Source organism: Anser anser, assembly GCF_964211835.1.
Source record: "Anser anser genome assembly, chromosome: 1".
Taxonomy (NCBI): Eukaryota; Metazoa; Chordata; class Aves; order Anseriformes; family Anatidae; genus Anser; species Anser anser.
The window spans coordinates 80,132,355-80,151,957 of record NC_139720.1 but is presented as its reverse complement, the minus strand read 5'-3'; the positions used below and the strand labels follow the sequence as shown (position 1 = coordinate 80,151,957).

At 41.3% G+C, this 19,603-nt stretch overlaps 1 protein-coding gene across 1 annotated transcript; it reads left to right on the top strand.

Moving 5' to 3' along the window:
• The first annotated feature begins 303 nt into the window (after positions 1 to 303).
• On the top strand, positions 304 to 18,642 carry CD9 (CD9 molecule). Its single transcript, XM_083846776.1, has 8 exons — positions 304 to 487; positions 10,444 to 10,546; positions 13,448 to 13,545; positions 14,749 to 14,823; positions 16,256 to 16,348; positions 16,929 to 17,018; positions 17,523 to 17,606; positions 18,298 to 18,642. The coding sequence occupies exons 1-8, from the start codon at positions 422 to 424 to the stop codon at positions 18,361 to 18,363; spliced, it is 675 nt and encodes a 224-aa protein (XP_083702902.1). The 5' UTR covers positions 304 to 421; the 3' UTR covers positions 18,364 to 18,642.
• The last annotated feature ends 961 nt before the right edge of the window (positions 18,643 to 19,603 follow it).

Below are 19,603 nucleotides of genomic sequence, written 5' to 3'. Positions count from 1 at the left end.
GGCTGAGGCACCGAGGGCAAACTAAACCCACATTGGAGCCGGCAGAGCACCGTCCTGCACGCCCCCACCCCTTTTTTCGCTCGCAGCATGCCAGCAGGGACTACCCAGGGACTACGGGGGCAGCCGGGGGGGGGGGGGCGCAGCTGGGCGACAGCCCCCCGGTGCCACCGCCAGCCCTCGGAGCAACCCCAACGGGCGCCCCGAGGCGGGGGACGGGGCAGGTGCGGAGGGAGGGCAGCGGGAGAAGTCATTGGGCAGGGGGAGGAGAAAGGGCCGGGCTGCCGGGGCCGGGCTGCCGGGGGAGGAGAGCCCCGGGGGGAGGCGAGGGGAGGCGGATTTAAGGAGTGGCGCTGTGGGAAGGTGGCTTTGCTGCTCCTCGATCGGCCTGTGAACGCACACTGCCCCCTCGCCCGCCCGCAGGATGCCCGTCAAAGGAGGCACTAAGTGCATCAAGTACTTGCTCTTCGGCTTCAACTTCATTTTCTGGGTAAGGGAGCCGCAGGGGGACGGGGCGGAGGGGCTGCCCGGGACCCTCTGCCCGCTCCCTCTAGAGCTGGGGGGCTGAGGGACCTGCTGCAGCCTTAACGCGCCGTGCAGTCGGCAAGAGAGCCTGGGTAGGGTTCGTAGTCAGTTCGTTGCTGTTTTTATATACGATTTGCACCATTTTTTCTTTTTTTTTGTTTATTTTTTGTTCATTTAGTTGTTCTAGAGCCACTGTGTATCCTGCCTGTTAATGTGTGTGTGTTGGGGGGGGTGCTAGATATAAAGGCAGGGTTTTTTTGTTTGTTCGTTGTTGTTTGTTTTTTTCTTACCACGCTTGTGTGGAAATTCTCACTGCTAGTTGTGCTTCTGGAGACTGTTTTGGTGTGCAGGCTGTTACAGGGTGGGGAACTAATTTCTCGCAAACTAGCGCTTGGAGTCGTTGTTGTTTTGTGTATGAACTTGTCTTGGGGGAACACTCAGCTAAATCTGGGTTATCTGCATCAAGTCTTACTGGCAACGCCTCTTTGAGAAAATCCTGAGACAGTTTAACCTGTAGGAGCACACCACCATGAGTGGAATTCGTGTCTTCAGTGCAGTTTCTGACACAACTGTTTCTTGTCTGCCAGGTGCGATCAGGAAGCGTGGCATAACTCAGAAGTTATGACTGTTTCTCAAGAAGTTGAAGCATGGATGTCTGAATTCAGTGTTGTTTGTCTTTAATGTTCTTTCTTCTTGTAAGAGAGAAGTCAATGGAGACTAATGCTGCTGCTTCTCCAAGTGGCTGCTTGCATCAGTAGGCAGTGAAAGTAAACAGCTGCTGAAAGTAAACAGCTGGTGTCTGCTGTGGATACGGATGCTTGTAAACCAACTGTAGTAGGCCTTGGCTCTTAGAGCTCACTGTAGGTATTTGTACTCCACTACAACAGCCTGTGGGGGGGTGTTCAAATACAATATTAGTATGGATGTTATTGTCCAAGAGCTAATTGGCAGGGGTGACAATGATATAGTTAGAGCCAGTGTGTCTCCTGAACCAGCAGAAAATAAAAGGTTGCATGAAGCTGTGATCAAATTTATGTATTTATTTTTAAAATAAGTTGCCTCAAAAGCAGAAGTGAGCAATATAAATGGTCTGCAACAAATATGCAGATATTTACAGTTGTCGTATTAGACGCCTTCGATTATCTGCCTTGGTAAGAGACTTGAGAGAGGGTGAGAAGAAGCAGGAAGAGCAAAAGAGCTGGGTATGGGAGGTTATTAAAACAAAAAAAAAAAAAAGAAAATCAGCTGAAGCTATGTCCAAAGAAAGACAGTAAGTTTATAAATGCTGGCAGTTCAAATAGAAAAATGTAATAAGATTACTTAAGTTATTACTAAATCTTACTTTTACCAAAGCAAACTCAACTAATACTCTACTCCTAGACACTAGACTAGGAGGCTTACCAGAGTCCTTAAATACCATAGTTGGTCTGGGTATGAAAGTGTGCTAGGAGTGAAGTTCTGCAAGATTTTACTTTGCTTGGTGTGTTTGGGGAAGACCTCATGATTGTTCTGTGTAATAACCTGTCTGTGACTTCAAATCCCTCACAAGTTTGAACTGACCTCTTGATGAAAAGCTTGTAAAACAACAGCAAGAAAAATGCTGCTTAAAAACTTTCCAGGGTCACACTTCAGTTACTTCAGAACTGTCAATGCACGGTGCTTAGGTTAAAACATCTTGCTCGCCACCCACCTCAGGGCCAGGGAACTGGATGCAGCAAACTTGATGCTCTTGGTTTTTATTTTTTATTTTTTTTCTGGAGGATGTAGAGTGGCATATGTGATGCCTCTGGAATAGGCAGAGGAGAAGATTCTATTAAAACAAAGTTGTTGTACAGATAGAGATAATGTGACACTATGGAAGAAAGAGAATGGCTACTGTAAGGAGAAGGAAGAATCAAGGTAGCTTTGAAGCCTTCAAAAGCCAGAATCTATGTAGGAGGAGGAGTGAGTGCTCATTACTGTTAGTTTATTTCTTTGTCTCCTAGAAGAATAAGGGTTCTTGGGGGAGCTAGGCAGTCCTGGACTAAGATCCTGGCAGGTATAAAGCCCCTGCCTGAGCAGAGGCAGGGATGAGATGAGGGCAGATGCAAAGAGAAGGTCTCTTGCAGTGGAGAGGACCAGCAGAGTTTCCATGCAGAAACTACATGGTAGTCAATACGTTCTTACCTAAACTGGAAAAGTATGTGAGGTAACACTTTGGTGCTAGGCTAGCATTCAGGACAATAAAGATGGGCGCATGCTGGTGTAGCAGTAGGACTTGAAGAGGCTATGTGACAAAGCAGTATGTGACATTACTTGATATCTGCCTGCAGTGAATGTGTACAGGAGCAGAAGGCAGCCCAGGATTATAAATTGGTGGGCTCAGAGGCAACCACTGTCACAGGCATGAAGTCCTTGGGGAAAAGGGTTTACAGTAGTTTTATGAAAAGCTACTGTGTGCTGCTCTGGTCTTCTGCCTACCTTGAAAGGAACATAGTGGAAGCTTGGTAATGCTCGGGAAAGGAAGAGGAGGGTTTCTGCTGTTAGAAAGCATAAAGTGAATTAAGGTTCTTCAACCTGAAGAGAGAGTGGGGGGAGGTGGGATAAATGACACATGCTAGAGACTTGTAGGTTCACAACTGGCTGAGCCCTGGGTAGGGCATAGCTGTATTGAAAGAGTGAGCAAGAGCTAAGGGGTTCAGAGTCTGAAAAGAGGAAGCTTCAGGGGAAGAGATGTGCCTGTCTGCACAGTAGGTGCTACTTTATATGAACCAGCTATTGTGGGTTAGTGGTTCAAGCCTTCAGTTCATTTTTCATCTCCAAAGGTACTGTCTGCATTTTTGCATAGCCTGTAAATGTTTGACATGTAAACTGGGAGGTTAGTCCCAGGAAATACCACTGCCTGCTCTGCCCTCTTCCGATACCCTTCCCAAAGAGGCTATCCACAGGATGCTGAGCTAGGTTATAAGCATAATAAGACTGATAGCTTTTCTTTTTACTTTTCTTGCTTTTGTTATGGCCAGTGTGCTTGCATGCTGTTGTTCTGTCATAACGTTATCTGCGCTGGCTGTGTCATCTTTGGTCCTGTGTGTAATCAAAGCCACACTAATTTAGGTCTTCTGAAAGTTTGGTGTTTGAGTTTGGGTGGCGAAGGGAGGTGGGCGGTCTCATAAAGATTTTATAAAGACCTAATGTAAAGATTTTCTGCCATGCCAGCTTGAGTTGGGCAAGAAAACAATGGAAATATCACATGACGTGCCTTAAACTGAATGGTGCAGTTTTCTCACTGAAGCTGGTTTTGAATAACCTTGGTGTGAGCATGTGCTTGATTACCTTGAGTTGTGTAAAGAGTTAGCACTTCCAGCTGAGCTCACTGGGTTTACTCAGGCTTGGTGACAAAGTCTCTTCCTAACAAAACTGGAGGCTGTTCCAAGCAGCTTTGTGTTGTGTGAGCTCCTGACATGGCTGTGTATACCAACCATGTGCCTCTGTCTCCTTCTGCTAACTTGCTTCTGATGATTAAAATTCAGGACTTGCATCATTAAACTTAATGCCAGTTTTCCCTAGTGAATTTTCTGGAATACAAAGAAGTCTGCTGTTAATGTTTACAATTTAATGTATTATAACCAAGGAAGTGCTGTAGTGTATGGTCAGAGTTCATGCCAAGTCTTTGCAAGGAATTACCTTCTTGCTCCTTTATGTTATCAGGCAACTGTCCTGTCCAGGCTCTACAATCTGAGCCCTTCAGAGTGTGTTTTGTCTTTCATAAACAAGCATATCTGTCTACGGGAGTTCCTGCTAAAGCAAGATTAGTTAGATCAGGCCTGGAGGTCTCTTATTTTAACTTGAAGATGTGACTTTGTTCTGGTATATAACTTCAGCTATTTATATTGCACCTGGAACAGCCAGTTTGATGCTCTGATTTCCTCAGAGGATATTCTCTCCAAGTGGAGAAGGCAACTTGCTGGCTAGACAGAAATATACACATACACATGTTTGTGTGCATATATAGATGCATACAAAAGCAACAGAAGTTTGTTTTGCTTTCTGTAATCAACTGATTAGCTGCTGACTGCAGTGCATGAACTAAATGCTGCTTTGGTTCAGCTTAAGGGATTTTAACTCGGGCAAAATTCATGTGAAGTCAGGAATGGAGCTAGAGGATGTTGTGTTCAGAAGCCAGCTACATGTATTTGTAGTTCTAGCAGTCCCAGCTCCTATTTGCAATTTAAATTGTGAGTACAGTAGACTTCTTTCTGAATAGGAACTTGTATGAAATGGGCCTTGGTCTTGGCTTTGGCTCAGGAATTCTGTAATGCTGCTCTTACTGTACTGGAGCGCCATTTTATTGCAATAAATGTTGTGACATTAACTTAGCCCACAGCATTCTTGAGACCAGCTTAAGCAGAAAGAAAGTACTTCCTTTCCAACCTATCCCCTCCCCCGTCAAAGTTTTGAAATAGCTGCAGCTTCTTTTATAACTGTTAATACTCATTGCATGTCTGTTGGGAAAGTTTGGGTGTTTTTCAGAAATTCAAAAGTGTTTTCTTGTGGATAACACTGATGTTGTAATTATGGGTTTAGAGTAACATTGTACCTAATTTGTTTTTACCATTTATGGGTCTTCATTTAGACAGCACCAGCAGGTAACAAGACAGAAACAAGTACTTCATTACTCCTTGTAATGCCATCTAATGCTCTCAATTTCTTTGCATATGTGTTCTGCAAAAGTTATGCTGCTGGTCCTGTTCATATGCTCTCTTCCATGGTGAGGAAAGAAGTTGTCTTTTATGCAGAGGAAGATCTGAATCAATTTTTAGCTGTAAGTCTTTCTCTGATGTAAAGAGAAGATGATGGCTTTTTCAGTGTACTCCTAGCATACTCTGGGTGAAACCTACATAAAGAACAATCATGTAGAGGCCTGACATACCTTTTTACTTCAAGAAAACCTTTAGTCTTCTGTGATATGCAGTGCTGAGCTGACAACACTGAGAACAGCCTTGATTTTTGACTGTTATAATTCCACATGCAGATTTACCTTCTGCTAGAGGTAGTGCCATGAACTTGGTGTAAGTTGCCTATAGGCTTGGCCATTGTGCTAACATAGAAGAAACTAGAGTTTTCTGTACAAAATTTTTTTTTTGGCTTCAATCCATACCTCAAGATTTCCTACAGAATTTCATTTCTTCCCTGTCCCTGCCTCTATGCTGTGGATGTAGAGGAAGAGGTGATAGTAACCTGAGGGGTAATTACTATGGGTCTCAAGTCTAGGCTTTAATAGCCAGCTGTCAGGACTTGCTAACTGCTTGGACCTTAAGCCCCTTGAGAGCCGGTTCTGTGTGTGGAAAGGTGATCTGCTGTGAGGTGTCTGCAGCACGTGGGTGACTGAGGGGATCACGCTTTTTCAAGGTGACAAGTTTAGAAGGGACTGAACAAAACTGCCCTTGCAAAAGAGTGGTTAAATCTAAACAAGCTTTCCAGGTTCCCAAAGTAGGGTCATTGTGTGCTGACACTGCTATATCATGGGATATGTTAATAAAAGTAGAAATTTCTAGCCTGAACAGCTCATGTGGTAACTTTTAATGTGTTTTTAGAGCAATATCATGAAACCTAATGACTCCCTGTGAAAGCTTTGTGCTAGGAGACTATCTGTGAAACCTCAGGTGGTTTTGCAAAAAAGTTCTGACAGAAATTGCTTGATAGTTCCCCCAGTGACCTGGCACTGCTAAGTGATGCTGAAGCTAACCAAAGTATGGTGGAAAGGAGGAGGCAGAAAATCCTGTATAGCTTCTGCCTCCAGAATAGATTGGCTGTTTCTCATCTCAATTATAGAATAACTGTCTTCTGCTGTGGTACAGATTCTTTGTCAGCTGTCTCTTGGAAGCCTACTGTTGAAGATAAATACCATGATGTACTCTAAATAAGCAAGCCCTTAGCAGTGGGAAGGGCTGACTTGGAAGGCACTTGTAAGACTGCATGAGTGGGAGAAATGCTGAACACAGAAGATCTGCTAGAAGAGGTGCAGGGCTATATTTGAAAAGATTGAAAAGGCCACTTCTTTCCTGTTGCAGCAGCCAAAGGGATACATTCAGGAGCAGAGCATTTGAAGCAATGGATATGTTTGCATGTGATGCCAAAAATGACAAGACGACTCCATAGGACTAGAAGAGGAATAACCAGGGATTTTTATCCTTGTTTAGCATATGTCCTTAGTGGCTGTAAAACAGACATGAGTCAAGGAGAAATGAGCTGGGAGCTCTAAGATGCTTAGTAGTGGTTATGGAAAAGCAAGGGGAGCATAGCTAGCTTGAGCAGGGATGTCTGTATTATACTTGTGCCAGGAAATGCTATTACGGGAGTATTGCTGCCACAAACTTTTTTCCAATACAGTAAGTGAATAGTATCCCTTCAACTACAAATTTTGGTCAGACTGGTAAAAGTTTTCTCCTGAGTTCCTTTGCCAATAGCTGTTACTACAAAAATCTTTCCAATATATTTCATAAGCACAGAAAAACAGTTGTTTTTAGTTTTGTAGGTGTTACGCATATACAGAGTGGCTAGCTTCAGGAAGAGACAGTTTTATTCTTTGTTAAATTTGTTTCAGTACAGGATATTTCTAGTTGGAAATATCCGGTATTACTCAACTCCTATGACGATGCAGAACGCTGGTCTGTTAAATTGGGAAAACACTTGGAATGAAAAAACCTCTGGAGCAGATCTGCTGCTGCCACCCGTGGCTCTGCTTCCAAGCAACCTGGGCAGGGAGCTTGAACCCCTTTATCAGGGAGGAAAAACACAGCTACTAAAACTATCGCACCACTGCTATTGGAAGCTGCCGAAGTAGCATCAGGGGAACAGCAATGCTGCTCATGTGCCTGCTAGTGATCTGGAGCAACCTGAGCTGCTGCTTCTGCCAGCAAGGAGTGCAATGGGGCTGTTCTTGTCTCTTCCTCTGAGACCCAATTAGTTCCCAAATCTCTCCTTACTCAGATGTTTTGTTGAAAATGTGAAGTCTTAAATTATTTTCTAACCTTCAGCTTTAAAATTTCCATTTTTAGTTCAGTGGTCATTGCGGGTAGGAAGAACACAAGCATTAAACACAAGTCTGCTTTCCTTAAGAAACAAGCAAAAAGTCACTTCCCTTTTTTTGCAAGAGGGAGCTGAGTTTTTAGGTCACTGTGAAGAGAAGGATTGCGTTGTTTTTTTTTTAAGCATAGGTGTTTTAGTGCTATTGAGTAGTTTGCTAACATCAAGCATTATTACTATTCAGTCTTCCAATCGTAAGTCCCTTGCTTCTCTGTGATCATACTTTTTTTTTTCCACAGGATGGCCACATTCCAAAGGAGAAAACACCATAATGAACTTTATGGTGGTTGGGTGGGTGTGTGCATGTTAAGGTTGTACTTTGAAAGGAGCCATATCAAGTATGCCAGGTCTTCCTAATGTTAACCAACCAGTTTGTTTATCTGGAAGATCGTTAACACAACCTTCTGCTTTGCTTGGACTTGTAAGATTATCTACACAGCGTACTGTTTCTTAGTTTTATCACAGTCTGCATAGTCTGGCCTCTAAAGATCTGCTGGAGTACAAACTCTGGCTTTAGTTGTACAAAACTTTGCTGTGCTCTGTACCATTTGCAGCACAGCTCTTCAGCTCCCTGATTGAACACTGAGGCTTGTCAAACAGTAGAAATATCTAGCTGCACACAACCAAGCATGCTTAGGCTCTTGGCTCTGAAATTCAGGAGTTCTTAAAGCAAGAAGAAGCTGGAGGCTTCTTCTGATGCTCCAGATCCAGATGCCTATAAAAGCTGAAGGCTTTTAAAAGACCACAGAAAGTAGAGCTTTAGCAGAGTATTAAATACTGGGTGGTTTGAAGGTAAGTTAGAAGTGCATGACAGGTTTTCCACAACCAAGCCCTCCTGGTGTTTGAAGTAAAGTAGTGAAGTGAGATGAGATTGTAAAGGCTTTTTTTTTCCAGGTGATGCTGTAGCAGCAAGCATTAGCTGGAGCAGCAACTCCTCTCGCTGCCAGTCCACTTCTTGTACCTTTCCCTTCCCCTGAGGCAGTGCTACAGCATGATAAATTGAGATAGTACAGTGTTACAACATACTGGGTACTACATCAAGGTTCTTCAGCATAACTTAAATTATTTTGTCAGCATATTTCTAACAAGGGAGGCTCTGGATTTGTGCAGGCTTTGTTCTTGCTGTGCACTTTGTGAGTAACCCTGTGCCTACGCATACATGACACTAATAGTGTCCTTTGCATAGGTCTGGAAACCTCTGTTTGGGTTTGGCTATTTATGCATTATGTATCACTTCATCTCTTTCCCAGCTTCAGCCCTGCAGCTCCTCTTTGGGGCTGGCTTGGCACGCAGGTGCCTGCTGTACAAGTAGTGCTGGTTTTTCCAGCAGGGTTGGCTTCCTCTGTGAGTTAACCCTCTCACTTTTCTTTGCTAATACCTGAGCCCTTGAAGACTTCAGTTAGGGTACTTCCTGCTGAGAAGCTACAAGGGGGGCATCTTCCCTTAAACCCATGCTTAACTTGATTCTTTGTCCTGTATTGATCTTCCAAGATTTTTGGAGAGCAAGTTTAGGAGGTTAGAAAAGATTGCTATAGGCAACAAAGGTGTGTCTGCCTTCAGTAAATATAAATATTCCTGCAGTATGCAGAAAGGGCTCTTGCTCTCCCTTTGGGGAGAGCACAGGGCCAGGGGTTAGATGTGGTGTCTAAGTGTTCACATAAGCCTTCTGTGGGAATTCTTTCCATATTCTTGCTGAAAACTGGCATTTTAAAGTAAACTCTTCCCGGTTTCTTGGAGATAAATAAAGAATGTTGTTGACTTCTAGAAGGGACTTCTTAAAGATAGGGCTTTTTATGCATGATTAGCCCAACAGAAGTTCTGGACTTGCTAAGCTTCAAGTTTACTGCTTTTTGTAAAATTATATTTGTTGCTACATGCGTGATATTTCTGTCTTGAACTTTTCTTCTGTTAGTTAAATGGTGTCCCAATGAAAGAAGAAGGAGGTGAAAAACAGTCTAATTTTCTAGTTTGTCATGTTCTGTTTCAGTGTTTTTTTTTCACACAAGAAAACCTCAGCTTGCTTTCTTAGAGCATATAAGATCAGGCTTCTTGGTCTTTTCAAAGCAAACTGCCAGCATTTGCCACACGAGTGCAATTCCTTATTTCTTGCAACACTTCTGTGATGCCTTCAGCCAGATGTTTCATCCAGAAGCTACTTTATAAATAAACTTGTCACAAATGCAAAAGGAACCTGGAGGCACACAAGCAAAGGCAATATATTGAAAGCTAAATATTATCTAAAACTTAATTTTATTGTTCTGGATCAGCATGCAGCAATGTTGCTATTTTAGCAGCCTTTATTTTCTGCTTCTTGTCGGTGTGGTTATTTAGCGCACTAGTTCGCCCCTGCTTTACAAGCGAGAATGTTCTTTCCAAGTTCAGTACTGCAGTATACTGAACTCTCATCAGGTTGTTTAATGTGCTAAAACTTTTATCTCTCCTTATAAATCACAAGGTGCTTTTCCTTGCATTATGCCTGTCCTTCATAGTGAGGATATAAGATCACTAAGCTACACAGTGTTGTTACAGTCACCCAGAACAAAACCATGGGTGGAGAGAGCAGTGGAAAATCTGACACTTGGCAGTTCTGTAAACCTAGAGGACTTTCAGTTAAAAACAAGCATGGCATTGTTCTCCTGTGCTATAGTTTAATAGGTAAGCAGATCTGTCAACAAGATGCCTCATGTCAGGAATTTACTTCATTCTTGTTTTGGTATACCTATCTTTATGCTGGTTTTCTGTCACCAGCTTGTTAAATAACAGAGCTGCATCCTGTGATTACTTCTGATGCTGCTGTTAGTGCAGGGGGGAATATAGTAATTGGTATTATTTAACAAGGTTTATTTGTTCTTACAGCTTGCAGGAACAGCAGTTCTTGCAATTGGACTATGGCTTCGGTTTGATTCACAGACCAAAAGCATCTTTGAACTGGAATCCAACAACACAACATTTTATACAGGTAAGGTATGAGATGAGAACTCAGTGGGATAGGTTACTCTTTTGTTCCTGGAGTCCCTAGCTACTTATAAGCCTTTCTTCAAGGCTACAGACAAAGTAGTCCTTAACAGCCTCAGTCAGGCTGAGAACAGCTCCCCTTGGCTGGTGCTCTGAGCTCTAGTGCTGAGAGCAGTAGTGTCTCTTGGGCTGGCTGCCTCTGTAAGTGTTATTAGTGAGCACCACGGACTCCTGGTAAACATGGGGAATGTATCTTCCTGATGCTTTGTGCAGATGTGAGTCAGCAAAATTTCACTCTAAAATAAAATTAGTGACATGAATAACTATTTTTTTCCTCTGAATTGACTAACTTAAGCTACCCAAAACCACAGCTGTATCCCTTCATTTCTCAAAAGGAACATACTATTGTCAAACTCTTACAGTATAATGTATACTAACATATTCAAAAGGATGTCCAATATCTTAGTCTATATGAGCAACTATTACAGTCAACCTAGATCACTGTAGTTTTACATAGGCCAGGTAGAAGTTACTCCTCAATATTTTCAGGTCTTAAAAGATCTTAGTCAAGGCTTTTCACAAGCTAGGATAGCTTGATTGCCAACTAGGTGATAGAGATGCATGGTTTTAGTTTGTTATTCTGATTTCTCAAAATCTGACTTGCTTAGGAACTCTTAACTGAAAGGTTTTGATCTCTACTCCTGCTGTTGGGCTTGGACAGAGGAACATGTTCCTTTGGTTATCATCAGTGGAGGGCTCAAACTCTTTTGAAACAATAGCTGAGCTTGAAGACTTCCAACACTTGGGAACAGAGAAAAATAAAATATTTACCTTTCTCGCACATATCTGCCACCTTAGACTTGGGTGCTCATTATACATATATTTCATGTCACTGTAACATGTGGACTTGCTGTGTCCTGTGCTGTGTTAAGTAGCCATCCCCAGCATGGTTAGGTCGGTCTTCCTGTTGCCAGGTAAGCTTTCTTGTGGTGAGTTAACTTGAGCTGTTCCAGCATCCAAACAAATGTCTAAGGGGTCAGTAAAAACAGTATAAGTCATCCTGATAGGTGCAACTCATACTGTCCTTTTTGGATACCAGAGTAGCCTGTGCCTACTAAGCGTACTGTCTGGAATCAGAGTAAAGGCTTTTTTAGGGGCCATAGTTGGGAATATCAAGATACTTCTACGTCATCATGAAGTCCCTGCATTCCTCAAGCATGCATATCGCTCATCTATAAGAAAGCTTGTATTTAGCTGTTGATATGCTGACATGGTAGTAAGCTGGGTTGTTCTTGCAGCTGCCAAGGAGATTTCCAGATGCTTTTAGTGGGACCTTGGGAAGGGAACAAATCTAAACTTAGCAGTTGAACTGAATATTTAATAAGTCTAATTTTGGGTAGTCTAAAACAACTCGTTCACCTCATAAAATGTATGAAAGTTTTATGATGTGATATTTAAGCCACTGGCTGCATGCAGCTAAATAGTGAAACGAAACTACTTAAGAACTCAGTTTAACTTATAGTTTAAAAAGTTTAATAGGAATTATTGGTTTGTTTTATGGGACTAATTATTAGCTGCTGTTTTCAATGGTATGTTAAAAGAATGTGTCAATTACCTCTGAAGTGATCTATACTACTGAAAATAAACTTTTAAATAAGAGGTTCTGATGGACTTTTTTCTTCCCATGATGGAAAACATTTCAACTGGGATAATGAAATGAAAGCCGGAATTTCCTGCTGATAAGAAATGTCAGGAATATTCAGCTATATATGCTTAATTAAGTAGATGTTTATTTTGGCAGTTAATATTTGTTAGTGTGCATCTAGAAAATAGAACTTGCAAATGTTTAAGTATAACTTTAATGTTGATTGGGTCTCTAGAGACCAGAACTTTTTATCTGTATTGATAGAAATGTCAAGCTACCCAAAACCACAGCTGTATCCCTTCATCTCTCAAAAGGAACATACATACTATTGTCAAACTCTTACAGTACTATGTATATTAAGTTATATTCAAAAGGAATGCCTTGTGCTGGTACTTCTTTTTAATATCATGTTTCACCAGTGATACTTATCTGCCATCCTTTGTGACTTGTGATTTCCTAGCTACCTCTTGCTGCATTTAGTGGATGAGCATCTATAATTCATTCCTAAGCTGGTAGTTCCCAAGATTAGGGGGAGATGTTTTGGCATAAGGGAGTCCTTTAGCCCAGAAGCGTTTGCCCTCTGTGCTCCAACACATTTCTTACATGAATTCTAGGCAAAATGGTCTTCAAACTTAACCACTTGGTTTAAAGAAGTATATGCTTTCATAAAGGCAGAAGATGCTGAATTACTTGTAGTTAGAGGCTGTTGGATTAGGTAGTTGAAGCATAGGCTTTTACCACTGTGGCTGACAAAATAATTCAGTGTTTTCTGATGGAAAAGCAAGGTAGGGAAGCATTTAAAGTCTTATGGCAGATCATTGTGATGCCTTGTGATACCTGTCCTCCTGGAGCTGGTAGATATCAAGAATTCTCAGATACTGATAAAATCACTAGTTCCAACTAACTGCAGCACACTCCTCATCTGAAAATAAGTGTAATTCTGGTTCTGAGCCAGTTTTTAAATGTGTATTTATGGTTTGGCTCAGATAGCATTATCTTGCCCATTTTCTAAAACTTATGAAACTGTAACTGTGGTGCACATCAATTGTCATAAGCTGAAGCTTTTATTTATCAATAGTTTCCCCACAAGTTTTGAGATGCTTGCTTTGAAAGTTAAGCACAGCTGTCTTTTGCTTGGAACACCTCAGTAAAGAAACTTAGCTCTAGTTTTTGCCAAGGTTTATTTATGGAGCAACTAATCCTTGCTGCTGAGGACTCAACTAGCTTGTATACCAATTTCTTTGTTTTTTCTCCTCCTAGGAGTTTACATCCTAATTGGAGCTGGTGCACTGATGATGCTGGTTGGCTTCTTGGGATGCTGTGGTGCATTGCAGGAATCACAGTGTATGCTTGGCCTGGTAAGTGCAAGTGTTTAAACAATAGTGCTAAAATTTAAGTGTGAAAAGAAAAGAGCAGCCAACTGCACAGTTGGCTGTGCAGTTAAAGGGAGCAGATACTGATTGGTTGGGTTCCATAGTGGTTTAACTCATGGTCACCTACATAATGCTAAAATACGAAATAAAGACACTTAGTTCCCACTTCTGGTACTGAATCCAAATATGTATGTTATATTTGAAAGCAGAATGACTTTAGTGTCTAAATCTCACTAACTCTAAGTATGAAGACTGGGAAGATGTGTGAATGCCGAATAAAAATCTTGGTAAGACTAGTGCTATTTATTAAACAGTTTGTCCTGAATTCTGAATGCTGTCTTTAAATCTCTGAGAGAAGAACTGGGGTATTTGATCCTTGAAACAACAAGCCTCTACTGTTTGTAATCACTGCATGGGCTTTTCTAATTGACAAGTGCTCTTCAAGTCAGTTGTTAGAAAGCAACCCTATTGTTTTTGGTCTGGAGGTGCCAGTGGCTTATTGGGTTCAGGCACATCTGTACCTCTGGTGGAGCTACTCATCCAAATAACCAGAAGACTTTGTTAATAAAAGACTACTATAGCTGGTGAGAGAACAATTCCCTTTATGTGTCATGCAAGAAGCTTTATATTTCTTGCAAAATGATGCCTCTAGCCTCTTTGTTTTAGTTCTGAATCTCTCTTTAAAGTGCCTTTAAATAGTTGGGGTGTTTTGGACCTGGTAGTCAATTAAACAGAGATGTTGTTTTTATTTCTGTTTTTATAGGAGACAACAGAAGTGACCATTAGTTCTCAGGGAGTTGGTGGCATACTAGGTATTAAGTAATGAATACTAAAGCAATAAGGGTGATAAATTGGAGAAAAGAATTATTGTTAACTGTTGATGTGTCTGGGTGACCTGTGCAACTTCAAAGTCTGAGCTAACAGATGATTGGTTTTAATTAACACTGATCAAAAAGCAGGATTTCTGCTTGGGAAACATTGCCAGGCTTTCTGACGCTGCCAGGAGGAAGTGCTGACTGATTGCAATATTCCCTGCTTTTACCAGTGTTTCAAACGTTCAGCTGAAAACTGGTTGAGTGACAGTTTCCACAAGGCTTAACACTAGGGACCAGACAAGCTTGCAAGTGTGTATGTCTGCTGTTTTGTGGTGCGATGGCCTTGACTAATGACATGGTCTTTCTTTTCTAGTTCTTTGTCTTCCTGTTTGTGATTTTCGCCCTTGAAATTGCTGCTGCCATCTGGGGATTTGCAAATAAAGAAAAGGTAGGTTGCTCTTAAACAACCAAAAAAAATCAACAAAACCTCTTGTCTGAGACCTCAAAGTGGGTGTTCATCATTTGAAAGACCACATCTAATAATTGGACTCTTTCAGTGACATGGTTTTTAAATACAAATGTTTTTTTTCCCTGAAGCTGCAGGTCTTAAACTGCAGTGTAATTTTCTTGAAACTTATTCTGGCCTTTGACTTGTCTTTAAAGTTGATGGGCCTGTGTGCCTGTAGAAGTCTACTAAAAAGTGTACCAGTACTAGTCAAATCTCCCACAGATTACTTGGATAATGGAGAGGAGACTCATTCCAGCCAAATAATGAGAAACTAAGTAAATGTTAAGACTTAAAAAGGAGACTGGTGGAGAAGCCAGAACCCAAGGTGCTGTTGCTTTTTAAAGGTGTCTTCCAGGCAGTACCTGTCTGAGCTGTGAAGTGAAGTAGGCCACCAGTGAGGCTTTACTGTTTATGGAGAAAAGCTGGCTAATGCAGTTAAAAGCTGAATATTTCTGCATCTAAGCAGTGACTGATTTGTGTTATTGCCTCACAAGTCTGTGCTTCTCAGGTTTGAGTCCATAGTATCTCATTTTCCTTTGTGCATGTTGACATGCTCTGAATACTGCATTGCTGTGCTGGTTTGAGTCTACCTGACTGCATGGCAGTAAGCTGAGTGGGTGGTTCTTGGTACAGACCCTGTGGATGAGGCCATTTTTACCCTTCAGTAAGGCTGAGAGTACAACAGATTATTGCTGGTCTAGCAGTTCCTCAGGAGTAGGAGTGGTTTTATCCCTCATCACCAGAGTTGGGTAAGCAAAACTGCCCGATGTGGATGGAGGAGGTGCTGTTGGCCACTAGAGGGGAAAGCTAGATATAGAAGCACTGGCCTGCTATGCCCAGGAAGCTCTGGTAATGTAGATGTGGCTCTGGGCTTCTTTTTGTTGGTAACAGTCTTAAACATCAGGAACAACTGAAACTTTGTCTCCAGATATGCTCTGTGGAATAAACTGAATTTTGCTTTTGAAACAAACTAGAAGCCGAAGTGCTAAATATGGGATACTTGTTGATCAGGTTCAGGGTTGTTTTGTTGCTTGTATTATGCAACAGAGGAATATAGTGACTTCTGAGTTACAGAAATAAGTAGGAAATAAATACTTCTGTGTAACCAATGAGTGAAGACAGTTTTCTCACTCTTCTTAGGAGCTCATAGCTTGGAAGAGAAAGCAGAACTTAACTGTTCAGGTCTGGCGTTTAAGGTGACCTTAGGCTCACTTGTTCCAGGTGCAGAATGGACTGTTTCCACTCTTTCTATATGTCAAAAGGATGTGTATTGTAGGTTGTAGAAGTTCTAATGACTGCTTTATCTGAAACAACTGTCCTATAACTATTAATCAAGGTAAAACAGTAACAGTATACAACTCTTATCTTGTAGGTTATTGAAGAGTTAAAGGACTTCTACACAGAAACCTATGAAAAGAGATCTCAACCAGCTGCCAGGGAAACCTTGAAAGCATTTCATTTTGCTGTAAGTACGTAGTTAAACTAGGAATTAATGCAATTTAACAGTTTTCTATCACATCCAGTGTCGTGCACAAAAATAGTACCTTACTGGCTAGAAGAAACCAAAGAAGCATTAGTAGCAAATTGTGGACAAGATATTTTTGTATACTACTAGTGAATTCAGTATACCTTTTTGCCCCTTTGAACCTTTGAAATACATAGGACTAGTTCCGGTTTTCCTAAATGAACTTACAAGCAAGCTGGGAAACTCTAGATCTGTGGCCTTGATCTAAAGGCACCATAGTATGCATAGCTGCATATGCTTAAGAATTCCACCTTTGCATCTATAAGTACAAGCTGTCACCAACACTGGTATGTGGGCATGCGTATATTTAATGAGATTTAGCTCTTACTTTCAGAATCTTGTCCTTTAATGCAATAAAGCCTTTTAAAAATAGGTTTATAGCAGTCAAATTGGCAGGACTTTAAGCAAACTTGCATAAGGTCTGTAATAAAATCTAATGTAATCTACTTCTTCCTTTTACCAAGTACAAAGCAAAAATAAGGATGATTTAACCTGGTTCTCATCCTGTTTTCTATTGCAGCTGAACTGTTGTGGTGTTACAGGAAGTCTTGAGCAGCAGTTCATGGATATCTGTCCAAAGAAGTCCTTGGCTGAGTCATTTACTGTAACGGTAATGCATGACTTAATTCTTTAGTAGCTCTGCCAGATGAGTAGAATGAGGTATGTGTCTGTGAATAAAACCTGTCAGTCCATAGTGAATTCTTATGTCACACTTGATAGGTACCTATCAAGATGGATCTACATGATCCATCCGGCTGTGGAAAATCAACATAATGTTATAGTAGACAGGATCAGCAGGAAATCAGAAGTGTGAATCTGCACATAGAATGAGCAGTCCTTGTCAATAAATTCAGGGGCATGATGGACAAAGCAAGGCCAAAAGAAAAGAAGAGGTTACTGCTTCTCTAGTAACTTTGTTTTGGAAGCATCTGTGGCTCTCCATAAAGATGTGGAAAATACAGGCCAGTTCAAAGCTACTTTTGGAAGATGCGTCTTCATCTCTAATGCAGGTAGACTTGGTCAGAGGTGTAGCATCAGTTTGCAGACTTGAGCTCAAACAAGCAAATAAATGCATCTTTCATACATACAAAACTAATGAATTGTTTCTTTTCAGTCGTGTCCTAAAGCCATCGATGATGTCTTTCAGTCAAAACTGAATGTGATTGGAGCAGTTGGCCTTGGTATTGCTGTAATAATGGTGAGTTCCGAAATTAAAGGGTAGCTGTGTGGCCAAGGGTACTTAATACACAAGTCTATTGAACAATGCCTGACAATGCAGTCTGAGCCTGTTCCACTAATGACAAGTACTGGAAAAATGAAGGTGTGTGTCTCACGGCTTTGAGGCAGCTCAGCAGGTGGGGCATGTTTGGGATTTCCCTACTTCTGCTTTGGATTCAGATCTGCCTCCTTCTAGCTTTACCAGTGGCAAAGTTTTATTAAGTGAGGGTGGTGTATGGAAGGTGAAGAGATATTGGTCGTGTTACCAGACAAATCTTAATCCTGGTTATCTCTCGGGGATTCTTTATTTTGTTTCCTTTCTAATTGGAGACTCTGCTAGAGGTGTGAAATAACTGCTGTAAGAAAACTTGCACTTGTTTGACTTCTCTGGAGGAAATATGATATAGATGCAAGAAAGTATGCTGAAGACTTCTAAAGAGACTACAACAGTACTTAGCTTTATTCTATTTTGAAGCCCTTAGGGAGAAGGGGATTGGTGAGAATGGACTGAAACTTTGGGATGTAAGGGAAAGGAGGGGCAGGGACATGAACTGCAGAATAAAATTTTAACTTGCTCTTTAAGCAAGGAAGACAAGCTATGCGGCTATGCTTGTCTACATTTTGATTAAAATATTCCCCCATGATTCCTAATGAATTTGTTTTCTTTACAGATTTTCGGCATGATATTCAGTATGGTTCTTTGCTGTGCTATCCGCAGAAACAGAGAAATGGTCTAAGAGCTAGACATCCAAGACCCCTGCACTATAAAATCTTTGTCATTAACTTGAGCGTTCTCAAAGCATTTCTAAAAAGTTATATATTTGTTACCTTTTTAATGCTTTATTTGGTACTGATGTAGGTTTGCTTTTTATGCTATAGGTTAAAATGGTAAAGGTATATCTGACTCAAGACAAATATTGTACATAAAATATCTGACTTTCTTGAAACTTATGTAATTTGGATGTAATTTATGTTGGAGACAATTTGATACTTAATAAAGAGTAAAATGTATTGTATGTTTGTGGGGGACAGTTGTTGATGCCCCACTCCTGCAAGTGTACAAGGTCAGGTTGGATGGGACTGTGAGTAAGCTGAGTGGAAAGTGTCCCTGTTTATGGCGAGGGGTGCTGGGACCAAATGACTTCTGAAATCCCTTCCAACCCAAACGATTCTGTGATTCTGTGTCTATTAATCATTACTGTTTGATGTGTAGCATGAATTAGAGCTTGCATAATGTGTGTGTTCAATCACTGGGTTGTTTAGCATAACACAGGAAATAACTCTGATATCAATGCCTTCTTTGAAGAAGATTCCAAAGAATGCGAAGATGACTGTTCATAGTCTACTTTATCAGTGCGTACAATTCTTCTTTTCTATGATATATATATATACACCTAGTGTTACTGATGTAACTTTCTTTTTTACTCTCGTCTTCACACAGGATGGTAAAGGATGACTGTCATACTGGTGATATGCAGGCAGTGGTACCCTGATGCAAACAGTCTGGGCTTTCCCCTGGAGCCAGGTGGGCTTTCTTATATCGGCCTGCGTGCTGACATGACTCTGGCATCTGATGTGGCCTCAGTCTCTTGACAAGGCAGATTCCTGTAATGTGTGCTCATAGGATTTTTCTTAGTAACTGGATTTGTGCTTTGTCTCTCCAAAGCCTGCAAAGTACAGTCTCAAGGGCTTACGGAAAGTGTACCAAATCTCAAACTTCCAAGTGGGGAGGGGGGGGAGCAAAAGTTGTATTAGAAGTCAGTGTACTGCTCTGCAGTCACTGCTCACAGCAGCAACTAGAACTGTGGCTATGCTGTTTCAGTCTAAAAGTAGATGTGGGAGGGAGCAGAGGTGTTATTTTGGAAACCCTAGCTAAAGAATTGCCCTTTTTTTCCTGTAATTCCAATCCTAAATGGCCTTTAAAAGTATTTTCTTTAAAACATCTGATGGGGGCTGCCTACAAACCTCAGCACAACT